The sequence below is a fragment of the Megalops cyprinoides genome, chromosome 23 (genome assembly GCF_013368585.1).
Source record: "Megalops cyprinoides isolate fMegCyp1 chromosome 23, fMegCyp1.pri, whole genome shotgun sequence".
Classification (NCBI taxonomy): domain Eukaryota; kingdom Metazoa; phylum Chordata; class Actinopteri; order Elopiformes; family Megalopidae; genus Megalops; species Megalops cyprinoides.
In genome coordinates this window covers 16622490-16637496 of record NC_050605.1, presented here as the reverse complement: position 1 = coordinate 16637496, position 15007 = coordinate 16622490, and the positions used below count along the sequence as shown (strand labels likewise).

At 44.4% G+C, this 15007-nt stretch overlaps 2 protein-coding genes across 4 annotated transcripts in view; both read right to left on the bottom strand.

Annotated features, from left to right (window-relative positions):
- fgd4a (FYVE, RhoGEF and PH domain containing 4a) overlaps window positions 1–6718 on the bottom strand; it is a 54604-nt gene extending 47886 nt beyond the window's left edge. Inside the window, exon 1 of the mRNA XM_036518011.1 lies at window positions 6655–6718. Coding sequence (XP_036373904.1) covers window positions 6655–6706 — 52 coding nt within the window. The 5' untranslated portion in view covers window positions 6707–6718. The remainder of the gene's footprint in view (window positions 1–6654) is intronic.
- A 5408-nt stretch (window positions 6719–12126) lies between these two features.
- The window catches only part of bicd1a (bicaudal D homolog 1a), a 54431-nt gene continuing 51550 nt past the window's right edge, over window positions 12127–15007 (bottom strand). Inside the window, exons 8-9 of one of the 3 annotated variants that reach the window (XM_036518013.1) lie at window positions 13956–14031; window positions 12127–12366 (exon numbers count right to left, since the gene is read on the bottom strand). In XM_036518013.1, the coding sequence (XP_036373906.1) occupies window positions 13984–14031 (48 nt within the window). In that variant the 3' untranslated portion in view covers window positions 12127–12366; window positions 13956–13983. Of the gene's footprint in view, window positions 12367–13818; window positions 14042–15007 lie in introns of those variants that run through there. The other 2 variants (XM_036518014.1, XM_036518015.1) reach the window with 2 other exon arrangements.

Genomic DNA, 15007 nt, shown 5'->3' with positions numbered 1-15007 from the left:
GCCTCCCACGTCAGGGTTCACTTCACTCCAGGACACCCGGACCATACAGTATCGGTGCTGCACCTCCCAAAGAAACTGCACCCATCGAGTTTCTCCCAGGATGGGGTGTCTCTCTCTCTCTCTCTCTCTCTCTCTCTCTCCACTCAGTGGCGGACGAGACGAGACGGCATGCCCTCCACAGGTCTTACCAAGTGCAGAGCAGCACAGGGGGTTCGGGAACAGCAGGGAGAAGCTGTCACTCGGAGAGGGAAGTGCAACACAAAGGTCAGGAAGCACCGGTATGAGAGAAGAAAAACAGGCGCAGGGCTGAGGGCCCGGGGGGGGGGGGGGGGATACGGGGGCGGGTGGTTAAAAGGCTGGACATGCCTCTGGGCAGCCTTTAGCCACAGCTGAGCTTTCTCACAGTGTCGCGTGCGATCACATGCGAGGAAAGAGGCGAGGAGAAAGGATAGGGGAGAAGTGCCATCGGAGCAGGTTATGTCAGGGGACCGTTTTCTGAGACACTCTGGCAGCCTGTCCGCCGAGAATGGCCTCAGCGAAATGGAAACACAAACAGGCCCCTGGACGCCGATCGTGGGAGCGATGCGCGCCAGACACAAGAAAATGGAGATGCTTTTCCAGAGAGCCCCCGCAGGAGGGCGGAGTCCTGACTCAAGGAAATGTGACATCATTGCACGCTGTCACATTGCATTTACACCCCCCAATACACACACACACACACACGCACGCACACATACCACACTGTCTTCCAGATGGAACTTTAGTGCAGATGATCTCTCTTCCCTTGAATTGGACCAGTATGAGGGATGCTCTGTCCCGGACAGGAATTCGACCCATGACTGTGGTCTGACTCTCTGCCCGCCCCACACCCACGGAAAAAGGGGAGTCTGCCAGGCATTAGAGCCTGGATAACAACAATAGCCATTCTCTCTCCTGGGCGGCAGTCTCACAGAATGGGCCTACTGCATTTGCTGGCTTCTTTGGTGTAACAATGCTGAGAAAATGTTATAAGCCATGCTATTTTTTTATGCGTCATCATTCTGTAGAGCCTTGCGGTACACGCTTGAAGCTTCCTCACCAGGGCTCAGATTAGCATGTGCAACCTAGGATGCTGTCGGGAAGCAAGAGGCACCAAATTAAACAAACCTGGAGCCAGACTGCAGTGATGGGGATTCTGTGCTATAGGAGGCGCTCTCTTTCAGACTGAAGAATAAACATGGCGTCCTGAAGGTGAGAAGAGTATAGTGGTTGTTAAAGTTTAATGCAAACAACATTTCTTCATCACCATTACGGCTATTTCAAAGAGACACACATGCAGTCAATTACAGCAATGATAACAGACTGAACCTCATGACTCATAGATTTGAACCAAGAACAGTATTCTACCATCAAATGCAATGTCTTTGGCTGGGTTCATATGAATGAGTGATGACAACAAACATCAGTTCCATATTTCAGAGGGTTTGTGAAGCCTCACCTTCCTGTCACTTTATTATAGCCAAGGATATTTTGGTGATTTGGAAAAGCCCTTCAGACTGTGAGCAGTCATGTGCTATTTGAACGCAACGCTAGGTTTATTCAGTTGGGGTCTGGGAGTTTTCTTCCCTGTGACACCACTTCAACACCAAGTACTACTTCATGCGAGACTACTTTGTAAGTTGCTCTGGACAAAATGGTCCGCTAAATGGCAAAATGTAAATGTAACTCTTCTGCCCTCTGGTGGCAGTGATGTGATACTCATGTGATGTTGTTTCACAATGTTTACAGTGTACTTTCTTAGCTTCAAGCATTTTGCAACCTCTGTGTGAGTACACATTAACAGCTCTGAATTTTATGTAATTCCACTATTATACCATTCACTCCAGACCCTACTGTAGCCTGAACCTTAGCCATGACCACACCTAAAACCCTACTGATAATCCCTACAGCATGATTACATTAGTGCATACAAGCATGGCAAGCAAATCTGACGTCTTTTTTGCGCTCCAGGAAGGTTCCTCACAAAAAGAACCTTTCCATCTTGTGAAAACCAAGGTTAAAACCCGATTAGAAACAAGTGCTTGCAACTGCACCTGTCCAGTTACCTGGCTCTGCAACAGCAAACTCACCCAATGGCCTCGCCCCCTTGAGCGTAAACACAGAAACCATTGCGAATAACCAGAGGGCGTGGCATGGCTTTTCAGGAATGCGGAGGGTGATTACTAGCTTCCTGTGCACTCCCCCCGACCTCTCCCTGAAACGCGTGGGACAGAGTGCATCTCTCAGCATCCTCTCCAAGGAAATCTGTACCGCTGCTCCAAGGACGCAGCTGTTGTGCTGGCCTTAAATACCACACTTTTACTGATGGCAAATGCGGAGAAATCGGATCACTTCTGAATTCAACTCTGCTGAACACCATGCTCGGTCAGATCGACACCGCCATCAATGGCAGTGACAATGACACCGTAGGACACAAGGCTATGATGAAAGTGATTCGGCCCTCAGGATTAAGGGGATACAGGTCACAGGATTAAGGGGATACAGCCAACAGGACTGCTGGTCCAAACTGTGCCACGGTGACAGTGGTGTCATTCACCAGCCATGCGTTAGGCCTTCCTGTGCCCTAAACTGAAATATTGTATGCACAAGGCATGGCAAACAAAATCAGCCAGGGATTCACCGACTGAAATAGGCATTTCTCAAAGGCATTTCAGACAGTCTAAACTGTCTGTGTAGACTGTGTCTGTATCCTTTGGTTTGTATACACTGAACACACGTCACAGATGTGGACTGAGTACCACTGTAATGAAGTGAGGAGTACCTGTATTTACCTGTGCATTTATTCAAAGACTCTCTATGCACAAGACCACCACCATGGTGGCATTTGGATGGGTGGGGCTACGACAGTAGACAGCAGCTGTAGCCCTGATCACAACCCCTTCTATTGTAGGTGTGGAGGAGCCAGCAAGCGCCTAGCCTCAGTGTCTGGCCTTTGTGTTCACGTAAATGCAGACAAGACTAGAGTGGCCAGTGGGCAGTAGCATGGAGTGCTTCAAGAGGAGACCCTCGAGCTATGCCACCCAGGGCACGTCCCACCCCCTCCTGACACACCCCGGGGTTTGTGCCCTGTCACTAACGGCGACAGACTCGCTGCCCACTCTTTATCACATGAACAACGGGACAGAGTGCGGCTGTTGCCTTCTCTGCACTTTAAACACAGTATGGGATTATGCGTTCTGTGAGAGTCGACTGTGGGTTAATTGAACGAGCGCTGGCTTTCGGTCCAGCAAAACAACAAACGTAACAACAGGGGCCACAGAGCCAGTAATTCATGGTGCTGACCGGTTCCTCGCAGCCCTGTTATGCACAAACGGACCCTTTGTTAGCTGTGCAGAGGCAACCTCGCGCTCCCTCGCCAACCGGGCCGCGGCGGCTCAGCGCCGACGAGGAGGGAGAGATTTCAGAAAAAAAAACACAGGAATGCCAGTAATCCGCAATTCTGGAGGCACCGCATTCAGGACAGCGTTAATAGGCGCGTACACAGCAAGGCCCCATCAGCGGGCTGACGGTGAGTCTTGTGTCTGCACAGAACCGCTGCTAAGGGGCACCACAACTGTCCATTTGTCACAAGGCAAAATGCTGAACATCCCAGCACTGTCTACAGGACAGATTCCCATGAACTCCCTTGCCAGGAGGAGAAAAAGCAAAGGTGATACACCACGTTTTTCAGATGTTTCATGATAATTAAATACGGCATCATGCTTTTCACACAGTCTGCGGCAGAACAAAACATCGAACATGAACAAAACATTCCAGTGTGTATATATATGTGTGTGTGTGTGTGTGTGTTATTTACTATAAATAAGAGTAGGAACCTGCAAAAACCGGTACTACACCTTAACGTTTGTTGTAGGGATGCACACAGCTGGGGTATCAGACAGCTTTTCTCAGGGTAATCACCATAACAATGCAGACCCCGGGTTTCTATTGGGTTTCGGCTGACATTGTACTCAAACAGGCCAGACCCTGGAATCTCTCCAACTGGAAATTCTTAAAAGGCAACCTCACCCATGTTAATTACGCGTGTATAATTAAATGACTACTTGGCCTAAGCCACGGTTCGTCTTCGTGCAATTATATTATCTTTAGAGAAGATTCGGGATGAGGAACCATGAGGGAGACAATGCATCTGAAAAGCGATGGTAGGTGCGTTTAATATCTAGGATACTCTGTAATGAGAAGAAGGGAGGGGGAGACATGCACAATGCTGTACAAAACCAATACGCTTCCTCTGTCATGCTTAACCGACTCCTCAAACTAATGAGCGTGCAGCAAGTAAACTGGAATGGAAACAAGGGCCCAGCATTACTGTTGGAAATAAGAACGGCTGATACTCTATGAATGCTCGACTGCCCCTTCTCTGCAACTCCCTCTCTGTAGGAAACAGAACTCAAGGCTCATGCATTCTATTGATATTGATAAAACTGCCACTATTGCATAAAAGGGGCTCCCTACTGCTTGACATGGATGAAAACTGTCGAGAAAGCCGGGACACCGCCGTGCAAGAGATAAGTAAAAAGACACAAATGGATAATCACGAGACTTCAGTTTAAATGCCTCCCTAGATGAAGGGTTCAACCGCAGGTCAATCCAAGCTGAATCCATAGGCGGTCAGAGGACAGCATTGGACCGTGATGCTGCTGGAGGACAGTGAGGTGGAGTCCAGCCAGAAAGGATGCCTTTCCGCAGACGACTGAATAACGATTTTCCAAAGCCAAAGCTTTCCCACAACAAATCATTTATGATAACTGCTGCATTGTGCATCCATACAAGAGCAATGCTGTGGGGCCCAGTCCACCATGGGTTGGTCCGCAACATGACGGACATATTCGTTGCTGTGGTGTGGAAAACAACAGCAAGTACAATGGAACAATACTACCTTCAGTAAGTCCAGCGAAAATCCCATTAGTGTGGAAAGTTCAGGAGGAGGCAGAAGCTGTGTTTAGGGTTGTGTTTGTGGGGCATGGAAACTGGCCAGCTGACGGGAAACTAGGCAGTGGCCTGGAGTGTAAGCAGACGCAGGGATACTGGTGCTGTTTTGCACTTTGACACTGAATTAGGAGGAGGGGGTTCACCCAACGTGATTTTCCTGTTTTTACTGAAATAAAGATAGCATTGAACGTCAGACATACCAGGTCTCTGGACTTCTTGATTAATTACAATGTGTAAAGGCATGTGGCTTTCATTCGCAAGCCGTTCCACCTGTAACCAGACACCTGCGCCACCTCTGAGCCAGGGACTTACCTGAAAGGATTCAGTAAACATCCAGGCAGACACTGTGCAAAACATAACCCACAAATTACAAAGAGGGGTGGCTGCTGCGATAATAAGACTTCAAACGATCAAATAATAACCGCATCCCTCTGCAAGCCTACTGTGACAAAGCTGTTGCCTGTGAATTCATGCTAATTAAAGCCCATTTTGAATATGGATGATATGAACCTGCTGCACTGACAGATGTGACCTTATTTTGTATTGCATTAGCTGCAACCTATGACCCTTTGAATCAGGCTGAGTTGTGCTCCTCTTAATAAATTTTGTGGGGTCACGAGGGTCTTGCACCTCCCCTGTTGTTTTCACAGAGACCCCTGCATGAATGGGTTCACTGTGTGAAATCTCCCTGAAACAGGTAAAGGATAGGGTCTAGTCCCCATTCTATTCCATCTATCCCATTCCTAGCTCCGGTCCCAGCTGAGAACTACTAACCTGGACCAACTCTGAAATGCGTTTTTGAGTAAACACAAACAAAAGGATCACATACATTAGAATTAACTGGTGCATTCTCCTTGCTTTGCAGTGATTAACTTAATTACATGCATTTTACCGCTTTTTTACCTTCAGTATAAACATATAGAAATGTCATGCCTTAGATGACAGATACAGATACAGACAGGTTACTGTATGTATTTCTGTAAACACGCAGTGAAGTGTGCCAGGAGATTTTCCTTCAATCAGACCGGTCAGGACTTGTCTGTCCTCCCCTTGTTCGTCACATTGTACATTGTTCTCTTGCTTCATAAAAACGGTTTGAATTACCCCCACCTCGCACCGAGTTAACGCTACAGCTTTCTAAATTCCCCTTTCTTTCCCAACGACCGGTCAAGGAAATCGGATTACGGTATTAACACATTTAACACACGAAGATCACCCCAAGACTCTACCCAATATACGCGTACTTTCGAATTATGTAACTGCTGGCAAGGATGCGCAACTGGCCGGTCAATTTTAGGAGCTGAAGAATAGCAATGCAATGACTGACAAAGCTTGACCTCATTCCGACTAGAATTATCCATTCTGTACAAAGTGGAGCGATATATACTATTACGACACAACTGTGGGTTGTGTGGGTAACGGGTACATAGTTACTGCTGCAGGAAAACTGCGTGTTATACGGGGCTATGTTTGAGCTTTCATGCATGCACTTGGAATGACCTGAGAACTTCCCTTTAGTCTTTCAAACACTGTAAAAGTAGTCTGTTGTAAAAGCGTTATCTCAGCTGCGTCCAGGCACCAGTTATAGCATTTTCAGCCTGTCACGCGGTGAAGCCATGCTTCTTTCTGGCATGGGAATTACAAGCGCACTTTGTAAAACCAAGCATCGAGAACCGAACCCACCTGCACATTCCTTCGATTTTCTCCGGATAGCGACCCGTCTGAAGTCGTCCATAGTGAGCGCAATCTTCACACGCTTCTCCCCTGTCCGGTCAAACATTGAAAAGCCCTCGCTCTTATTTTAGTTTAGTATAGCAAAGAGGTTTGTTTACTTTGTTTAGGCTTGACGTGAATCGATGTTGTCTTCAAATGAAAGCTTACTAAGAAGTAACGCACGTATTAAGTCTCAAATCTCAAACTTCACAACTAAGTAAACGCAGCACAGCCAAGACTGTTTGCTGTTACTGTGTGCGGCTGAGAAGCGAGAAGAGTCCCAGTTCAATCCACCCGTGCATTACAAGTACATTCTCATAGTCGATGCCTTGATTTCACGCCTTCACTGCGGGGCCACTCCCTCACGTACGCCTACTCCAAAGCGCTATCAGTGCCGTGCGCTTTCCTCGTCATCCGCTTATCTCTACGACAGTCACCTTGATTGGCGTAAACCCCGCCCCATTCCGCTGGCTAAACACTCGACTGAACGCGCTTATTGTAAGAATAGCATTTCTCAAGACCTTGTCACCTTCGGGCAGGGCTATCAGAGTGTTTGCACTACCTCCAGCGAACACATGCAAAATATATAGATATGCTCTCTCGCACATAAAGCGCGCGCATGAAACTGTTCACATGGAACACATGGAATTACAAATACCTTATCTGCACGTTGATGCCACTTCAGAATTAGTGGTTAAACATCACCGCATACGGTAAGAGCGCAGTGTTGTTGGTGACCATGGTGACTTTGGATAATTATTACAGACTATGATTACCCTGCGGCCCATGTTCACTCGTGAATGAAGCACGGTAATAGCTTGTAAAGGTTATAAAGTCTTTGACTGCACTTAATCCCATTGCGGGGATGTTGCCCAAAATGGCACTACAGTTCAAGGATGACACTAATGTTTTAGTATCTGTGCAGCTAATTGCCTGACCCTAATGAATGCACTTTTGTAAGTCGCTCTGGATAAGAGTGTTTGCCAAATGACTGAATGTAGATGTAAATTTAAATGTCAGCAGTTATACCTACAAATGTGTTATAATGTACCACCCCACCATATTTTCTCTGGTGAGAAATGTGTCAGCACAGTGTATGGGACTGGTCCAGTTCACTGAACAGAATGATGACGACAAGACCATGAACCAGTAATACTAAAATATGCTTCTAAGCTTCTAATACACTCATGCATGTGCACTCACACACACACACATGCACACACTCGCACAAGCACATATCCATGCTTCTACCCTTCCAACACATGCACACATGCACACTTACACACACACATTCATACATGCGAGCACACACACACGCACACACGCACACACGCACACGCACACGCACACGCACACGCACACGCACACGCACACACACACACACAGTCTAATTACATCTTGCAGTCAGTGACAGACAGACACAGAGTCACAGCAGCCACCTTTAAAGTCCCGGGACAGTTTGTTTATTTTCTATTGAAACAGGTAACTAGGTAATACACTGTTTTTTAAATAGAATAAGAAAGAATAATAGTAAAACCCAGTACAGTATATTGCTGTCTGTTTTCATTTATTTTTTCTTATTTTTATTGATTCGTTTCATTTTTTAATTCTTATTTTTTTGTATCGATTGGTGTCTCTGTTCCTTGGTGGCAACGCAGATGCCAGTTCACAGACACAGAGATTCATCTTGTGCAAACAACCAGGAGAGTTCATGTTCTTCAAGGACAGCTGCAGCCAAGCACAAAGACTAGTTTTGGACCCCTTTTTCTTCCTCCACATAACAGTGTTACAACCACACGTCGCAAGGCTGTCTCCCTCTGTCACACTCCAACTCAAAGACATTCTATCAGGTAGTCCACTCAGTATAAAACCATTAACATTTCAAAAAAAATAATAATAATAAAGTAAACCCCTTAGGACATAAATAAATACATAAAGAAAATGACCAAGACATTTCCCCCTGGTGTTAAAAACATGCTTTCACTGTGTGGACACTGGAGAAAAAAAAACTGTCTGTGTACAGACGCGGATGTTTTGAACGCTCAATTAATTTAGTGTTAACGGTTAATGCTTGCTGCAAAAAAGTGAATGTTATAAAGGCATAGGGGTCACATGGCTAAAAAAAGAACAATTAAACAAAACATAGTGATGCAAATTGTTAGCTATTCAGGCACATGGGTCATGCAGCTCAAAACTCAACTACTTAAAATTAGGATTATTAATAAAAGTGCATGAAAACAACTTTAGGATTGTTAAATAATAAAAAAAAAAACTGTTTTGAATGAAATCCCATTTGGCTGAACTGGGTTTCAAAAAAAAAAAAAAAAAAAAAAAAACCAAAGCACTTTAATCTATCAAACCAATCCAGACACTTTGCAATCCAGGCCAAAGTTGTGTAACAACACCGAAGCCAATTCAAATTAATCTATAGGGCTAAAAACTGTAACAAAACATTTTTAAAAATCCAGGGGGAGAGACATTTATTTCCATATGTTCATTCAAAAGCTTTGATTAGCTGAAAAGCTAAATGGCGTTGGTGGCAATTTGTCATATGGCTTTGAACAATGTTGGGCAAAAATGCTGACAGAGCAGAAAGAAGGACTGGGAAATTCATAAGAAACGATGCTTCTCTTTAAAAGTAATGTAATTAAAGCAGCTCCTACTTTGTGGTTCGCATTAGAAGATGGATGGATTTGAAAGAAAAAAAAAAAAACAAGTGAATTTTCTCAGTAGCCTTTCACAGTGCTAGCATTTACAGACTGGCTTCAGTGATTCAGTAAACTAAAATATCCAATAGACAGATGCAGTTGTACAGCAATCAGAGATGAGTAAAAAGCCACAAACTAAACAGCTTTTCAGGTTCCACCAGGAAGATGAGGGAAACGTGCTTCACTGTCATGTCAGTGGCCAACAATGCCACCTCTGTGTCTCATTTTCATATCAATCCTGGGGATTGATATGAAAATCCCTATGAAGATCCCTACACTGGGGCGGCAGTGTAGCATAGTGGATAAGGAGCAGGATTCGTAACCGAAAGGTTGCCAGTTCGATCCCCGCTGGCACACTGCTGCTGTACCCTTGGGCAAGGTACTTAACCCACAATTGCCTCAGTAAATCCAGCTGTATAAATGGATAACATTGTAAAGAACTGTAACCTATGTACGTCGCTTTGGATAAAAGCGTCTGCTAAATGAATAAATGTAAATGTAAATGTAAATCCAGGCCAAAACCTTGTCAGCTGATAGCATGGACAAAACACACACTGATTCATAGGTTAATGCTTCCATACAAACTCCTGTATGCCTGAATACCTCTAGTGAACACAAAGACCCCTTCAGTGTTACGGAGGGTATCTCTCTACTTCTAATCAATGCAAAGTCACGATATTCAGTGCCACTCCCCACACTCCTATACATTTCCCTCTTTATATTGCTACTTCTGGGATGGAGAAGTTATTCGATGATGTTATTACATACATCATTTTATCTTAATATAACAATAACGTTCTCTGAAACCAGAGGCCCAAAGGAGAGTTTCCCATCTACTTTAAAGAAAATCTATTAAAAAATACCAAAATGATTCCTGATGACAATTTTTTATGAAAGCTGATTTATCCTGGTTTTTAAACCTGCTGGTCTGAAAGAGTTCTGTATTTTATAGCATTAAAAACCGAGGAGGTATGCTCGGATAGTGATATGTCACCAAACAATCCCGGAAATCATAATCACTGCCGCTACTGTGATGCATAGTTCAATGTTTGTGCTTGTTAAGAGGAGTGATTTGGAAGTGGGGCCCTTGGCACAGAGAGGCTTCACTTAGAAAATCTGCTCCAGTTCCAGCACACTAAACACATTCAGTGAGAAGTCTGAGAGAGAGAGTGTAACAGAGAGAAAGAGTTTGAAAGAAAGCAGCAAAACCCGGTTCCAATGATAGCAGTGTGTGACAGTCCATCCAGCTTTCTTTCAACTAATTTGTTTTGCCTGTGAATCTCTGATCATGACAGAATCAAAATATTACTTACTCAATATTACTTACTGCTACATCTGACAGAACATTCATTTTCCTGCTCTTTACATAAGCAAACCCAGCATGTAAGAAGTTATGATATCCTATGAATCAATTTTTGATCACACATATCTGTGAGGTCATTTCTCCTTTAACACAAGTGATTATGGATGTTACATAAAATGCTTAGAGTACTACTAGTTAATGTTGAGAAAACCCCTTGTATGGAAGCAACCAGGATGAGTGCTACAATCCTGGGAAATCTTCAGTAGTTCTTTCTTAAGTTATAATCTTAAGCAGTTTTCAAGTAAAACTGAAAAAAAGTGCTCAGTTCACTCCAGTACTAAGTTACATACTGTGCAATAAAAAAAGGGCCAAACTCAGGCCTATTGACCAAATGCCCACAAATCACAACCTTTACTATAAAAACAAGCAAAAAACAAGAATTTAACACCCAAAGAAACTTTTCCTATATGACAAACTGAGTCACCTCATGGGTAGAAAACAAAATGTCAGTAAAAATAAGAGCTTATGGATATGTACTGCAAAATTATATGTAAAACACAAAATACCCCTATTGAGTGACGGTAAGATATGGTTTTAGTCAGCTCAACACCTGAAAGATCACTGTAATGCAAATACCACCTTCATTAGGCTCCCCTATACAGGCCAAAAACACTGTATACTGTAATACTGCCATATTTGCAAATAGGAAATACAAAAGCACTTTACACATTTGTGTGTACGTTTCATATACACATGGTTTGAACACTGCGTATAAATTCAATTACATGTTTACATTTTTTTCAGTCAGAAGTTGCAAAATGGCATAAATCCGCTTTGCTCCACAGGAAATACAAAGTAAAGTAGATACAAATTCAGGAAAAAGAACAAAAAGGTTTTAGCCACGCAAGGGAAAAGTCTGAGTATGTTCGCTCTTTCTGTGAAAGTTGTAATGGGACATGCTGTATATGCATGTTTGTAGAAAGTGAAACTGAAATTCATTATTATATAGTTATGGATTATTGATTATTGTAAAGCGCATGTACCTTGTCAACACTTCATGGCAATTAATGGCCACTGATATATTTCATGCCTGCTGAATTCTTCCTTTTCTGTCATTGTGATAAAGCTTTTAAAGATGAAGGTCACAGGCTGAAGTGTTGCCTGGGCAAAATAAAGTCAAACAACTCATGTGTGTGTTTCATTTCTTCAAGTTTTACCACCAAGCAGGGACACATTTCTGAAATTCAAGAAAAAAAAACAAATCCAACAATAATATAAATAATAGCATGAATAAATTAATAAATAAATAAATAGTTATACTCATTATTACTATTGGTACTTTCACACAGTGACCCAGCCTTATAGTCTCAGTAATCCCTCAACTGTCTCTAACCGACTAGCCTTGGAGCAGTGCATCCTGGCCCTGCGGCGTAACCGTGGCGATCGGGGAGAGGGGGGGCGGAGCCTGCAGGGATTGGGCCTTTGTTGGTTGACACGTAGGTGTGGTGGGCTTTGTGGAGGCCGGTGGTTGGCTGTTCGCTGAGGGGGGGTGGTTTTTACGGGCCAGGGGGCGGAGCCTCCGGTGACAGACAGTTGAAAGGGACACAGGGGGAGCGGCTGCCGCTGGAATGGTGCGTCTCGTCCTCCTGGAGAGCTATCACAACGTTACGACTGCGCCGTGAGCACGAGCAGGGCGGGAAACCAAAGAAGAAGAAAGAGGAGAGAGAGGAAGTGGGAGAAGGAGGGGGAGAAAAGGAAGAAGAGATGTTTCCCTCCGATTCCATATTCAGATCACACAATTAGGCAAAAAAAAAATTGAACAGGGGTAGGAAGACAAACCCAACTGCAGAGCAGAAATTTCAAGGATAAACACAAACAGCAGAACAGTGCTTTGAAAATAGAGAAGACAAGCATGTGAAACCCTGCCCACCCACCAAACACACACAGACACACACACAAACAGTACATAAACACACATGCATGCACATAGACCGAATTAGTGCAGGTTTAGGTCTTGACACAGCTAACAGGGCAGGGCACTAATCTTGTCTGGACTGAACAACAACCAGAACTCTTGAGCAGAGTGGAAATGGGTCTTTGGTGTCAGATTTGTCAGCAGTTGCTTATTGGTCTCGACAGATGAGAGAAAGCTACGAGAGAAGGAAGGAGCCGGACTGCACTCAGGGTCCAGTCAGCAATTTAAAGATGTGGACGCATGTGTACTGTAGTACTGTAATCCATGGACATTATTCTAGAGCAGGTGCCACAAAGACCCACTAACCTTAATATTAAAAATTGATATCATCATCTTATCATGGCTGTTTAGTATTAACCCATCCAGGTGAAATAAAGATCAGCAGATCTGCACAGTGCCTGCTCTGAACCTATGCCCATGAACAAGCAGTAATTTTATTTGCTAACTTTGGGGTAAACTAATGCTATTGTGGCATGCCAGTCTTTTTCAACCAAATGAGCATAAAATCATTATGCCTCCTGTTGACACTGAGAAGACAAAATGAAGACAAAAATAGTCTCACAATACATAGGTTCAACAGAATTATAGACTATGCAGTACACACACAATAGTTTTTTGGCTTCTCTCATTACATTGGATTGTCCTTCGCTCCAGACGCGCGTGTCGTAAATTGCCATGCAAGTGTCAGTGCAGACTGTGAGTCTGAGCACAGTGCCCTCTGCAGGCTATGAACTGGCAGCACAGCTTCATCACATGGGGGCCGATGTAGCTGCACAGACAGTGCTGTGAGTTTGTGTCTGTGTCAGAGTCAGAGCACATGCATTTTCTCTAGTGTCTAAGCACAAGACAGTGCTCATGTGTGTCTAATTGTGCGTTTGTGTGCGTATACGCTGGTGTCTGGATGAACGTGGCAGTGGGTTGCAGTGTAGCATGGTGGTAAGGAGCAGGGCTCCTAAGGTTGCTGGTTTGATTCCCACTGGGGCACAGCTGCTGTGCCCTTGGGCAAGGTACTTAACCCATAACTGCCTCAGTAAATATCCAGCTGTATAAATGGATAACATGTAAAAACTGTAACCTATGGAGATCACTCTGGATAAGACCATCTGCTAAATGACAATAATGTAATGTATGAATGTATGTCTGTGTTTGTGTTTTCACATATTTGTAAGTGAGTGAGTGCATGTGTTTCCTGTGGCCAGGGACACATGGAACAGTCTTTGCCGCGTATGTCTTTGGCGCCGCGAGGAAGAGGAGGAACCAGGAAGGTGCCCAGCTGTGACGTTACCTGCGGGCTAGAGGGGCTCTGTCTCGCCTTAGTTGTGAGGAGAGTGTCGGTACTGTGGCAGCAGGCTGCTGACAATCTAGGAGAGACTGATAAATTAGACAGATATACAGAGGGGTGACAGTGAGGGTTAGCACGACACACACCGAGGACAACACCCGGGGATCGCACGAGGAATGGCTTGTCAGAGAGAACCGCTCTCCTCTGAGCTATGACTGACGCACTCTCTATGCACGCAGCTTTGGTGAAATGACAACCAAGTCTGATTTCTGAACTGAGGACACTTTCTAACTTCTAAATTACATGCATACAGATGGCAAACCAGATGCAAGTTTTGCCATGACTCCTGAACTGACCACTAGGGGCATTGAGCACTGGGGTTTAAAAGAAGTGGGTCAGTGCCCTGGTAGCCAGTGTCGTTTACAATGACCTTTTGAAACATTCTCAATTGTGACATGAGAATTCCGCCTGGAACAGGGGGTATATTCTATTAACCAGACACTGAAGTAAACAGAACACAGACCACACTTACAACACAATGCCACCAATGGAAGTTCGTCAGGGATTGGTCAATGCTTCACAAAGTACTGTGCTGTCATCTGCACCATAAAGTACTCTGTCCAGCAATCAAACCAATAATATTTGCTCACAGGATCTGAATTTTGTCATGTAGTGCTGTGATATAAGCAGCCATAGCTCCTCCTGCCAGGTGACAGGTGACAGCTACCTGTAGCTGAATAGTGGGGTAGCAACATGACACAGGTGATCAGGACCAAAAATGTTAAAGCTGCACATTTTCGCCCTCTAGTGATTGAATGTCTTCCTTTGTCTCTGCAATGCATGTTTTCAAAAAAAAAAAAGGCTCTACTGATTCCCTAGAATTGGGAAGTACAGCCCTCAAATCTCTGTGCAAAGTTACTGTGAGTAAGCGTGGACAGTGAGTTAGGGTGCGATGAGGCTGTCTCTCTGGGTTTTATCAAACCTAGTTGAAGACAAGAGGCAGGGACTTGTCTACAAGTGTGAGAGCGATTCTTCTCAGCAAAAGTCCGCTGAGT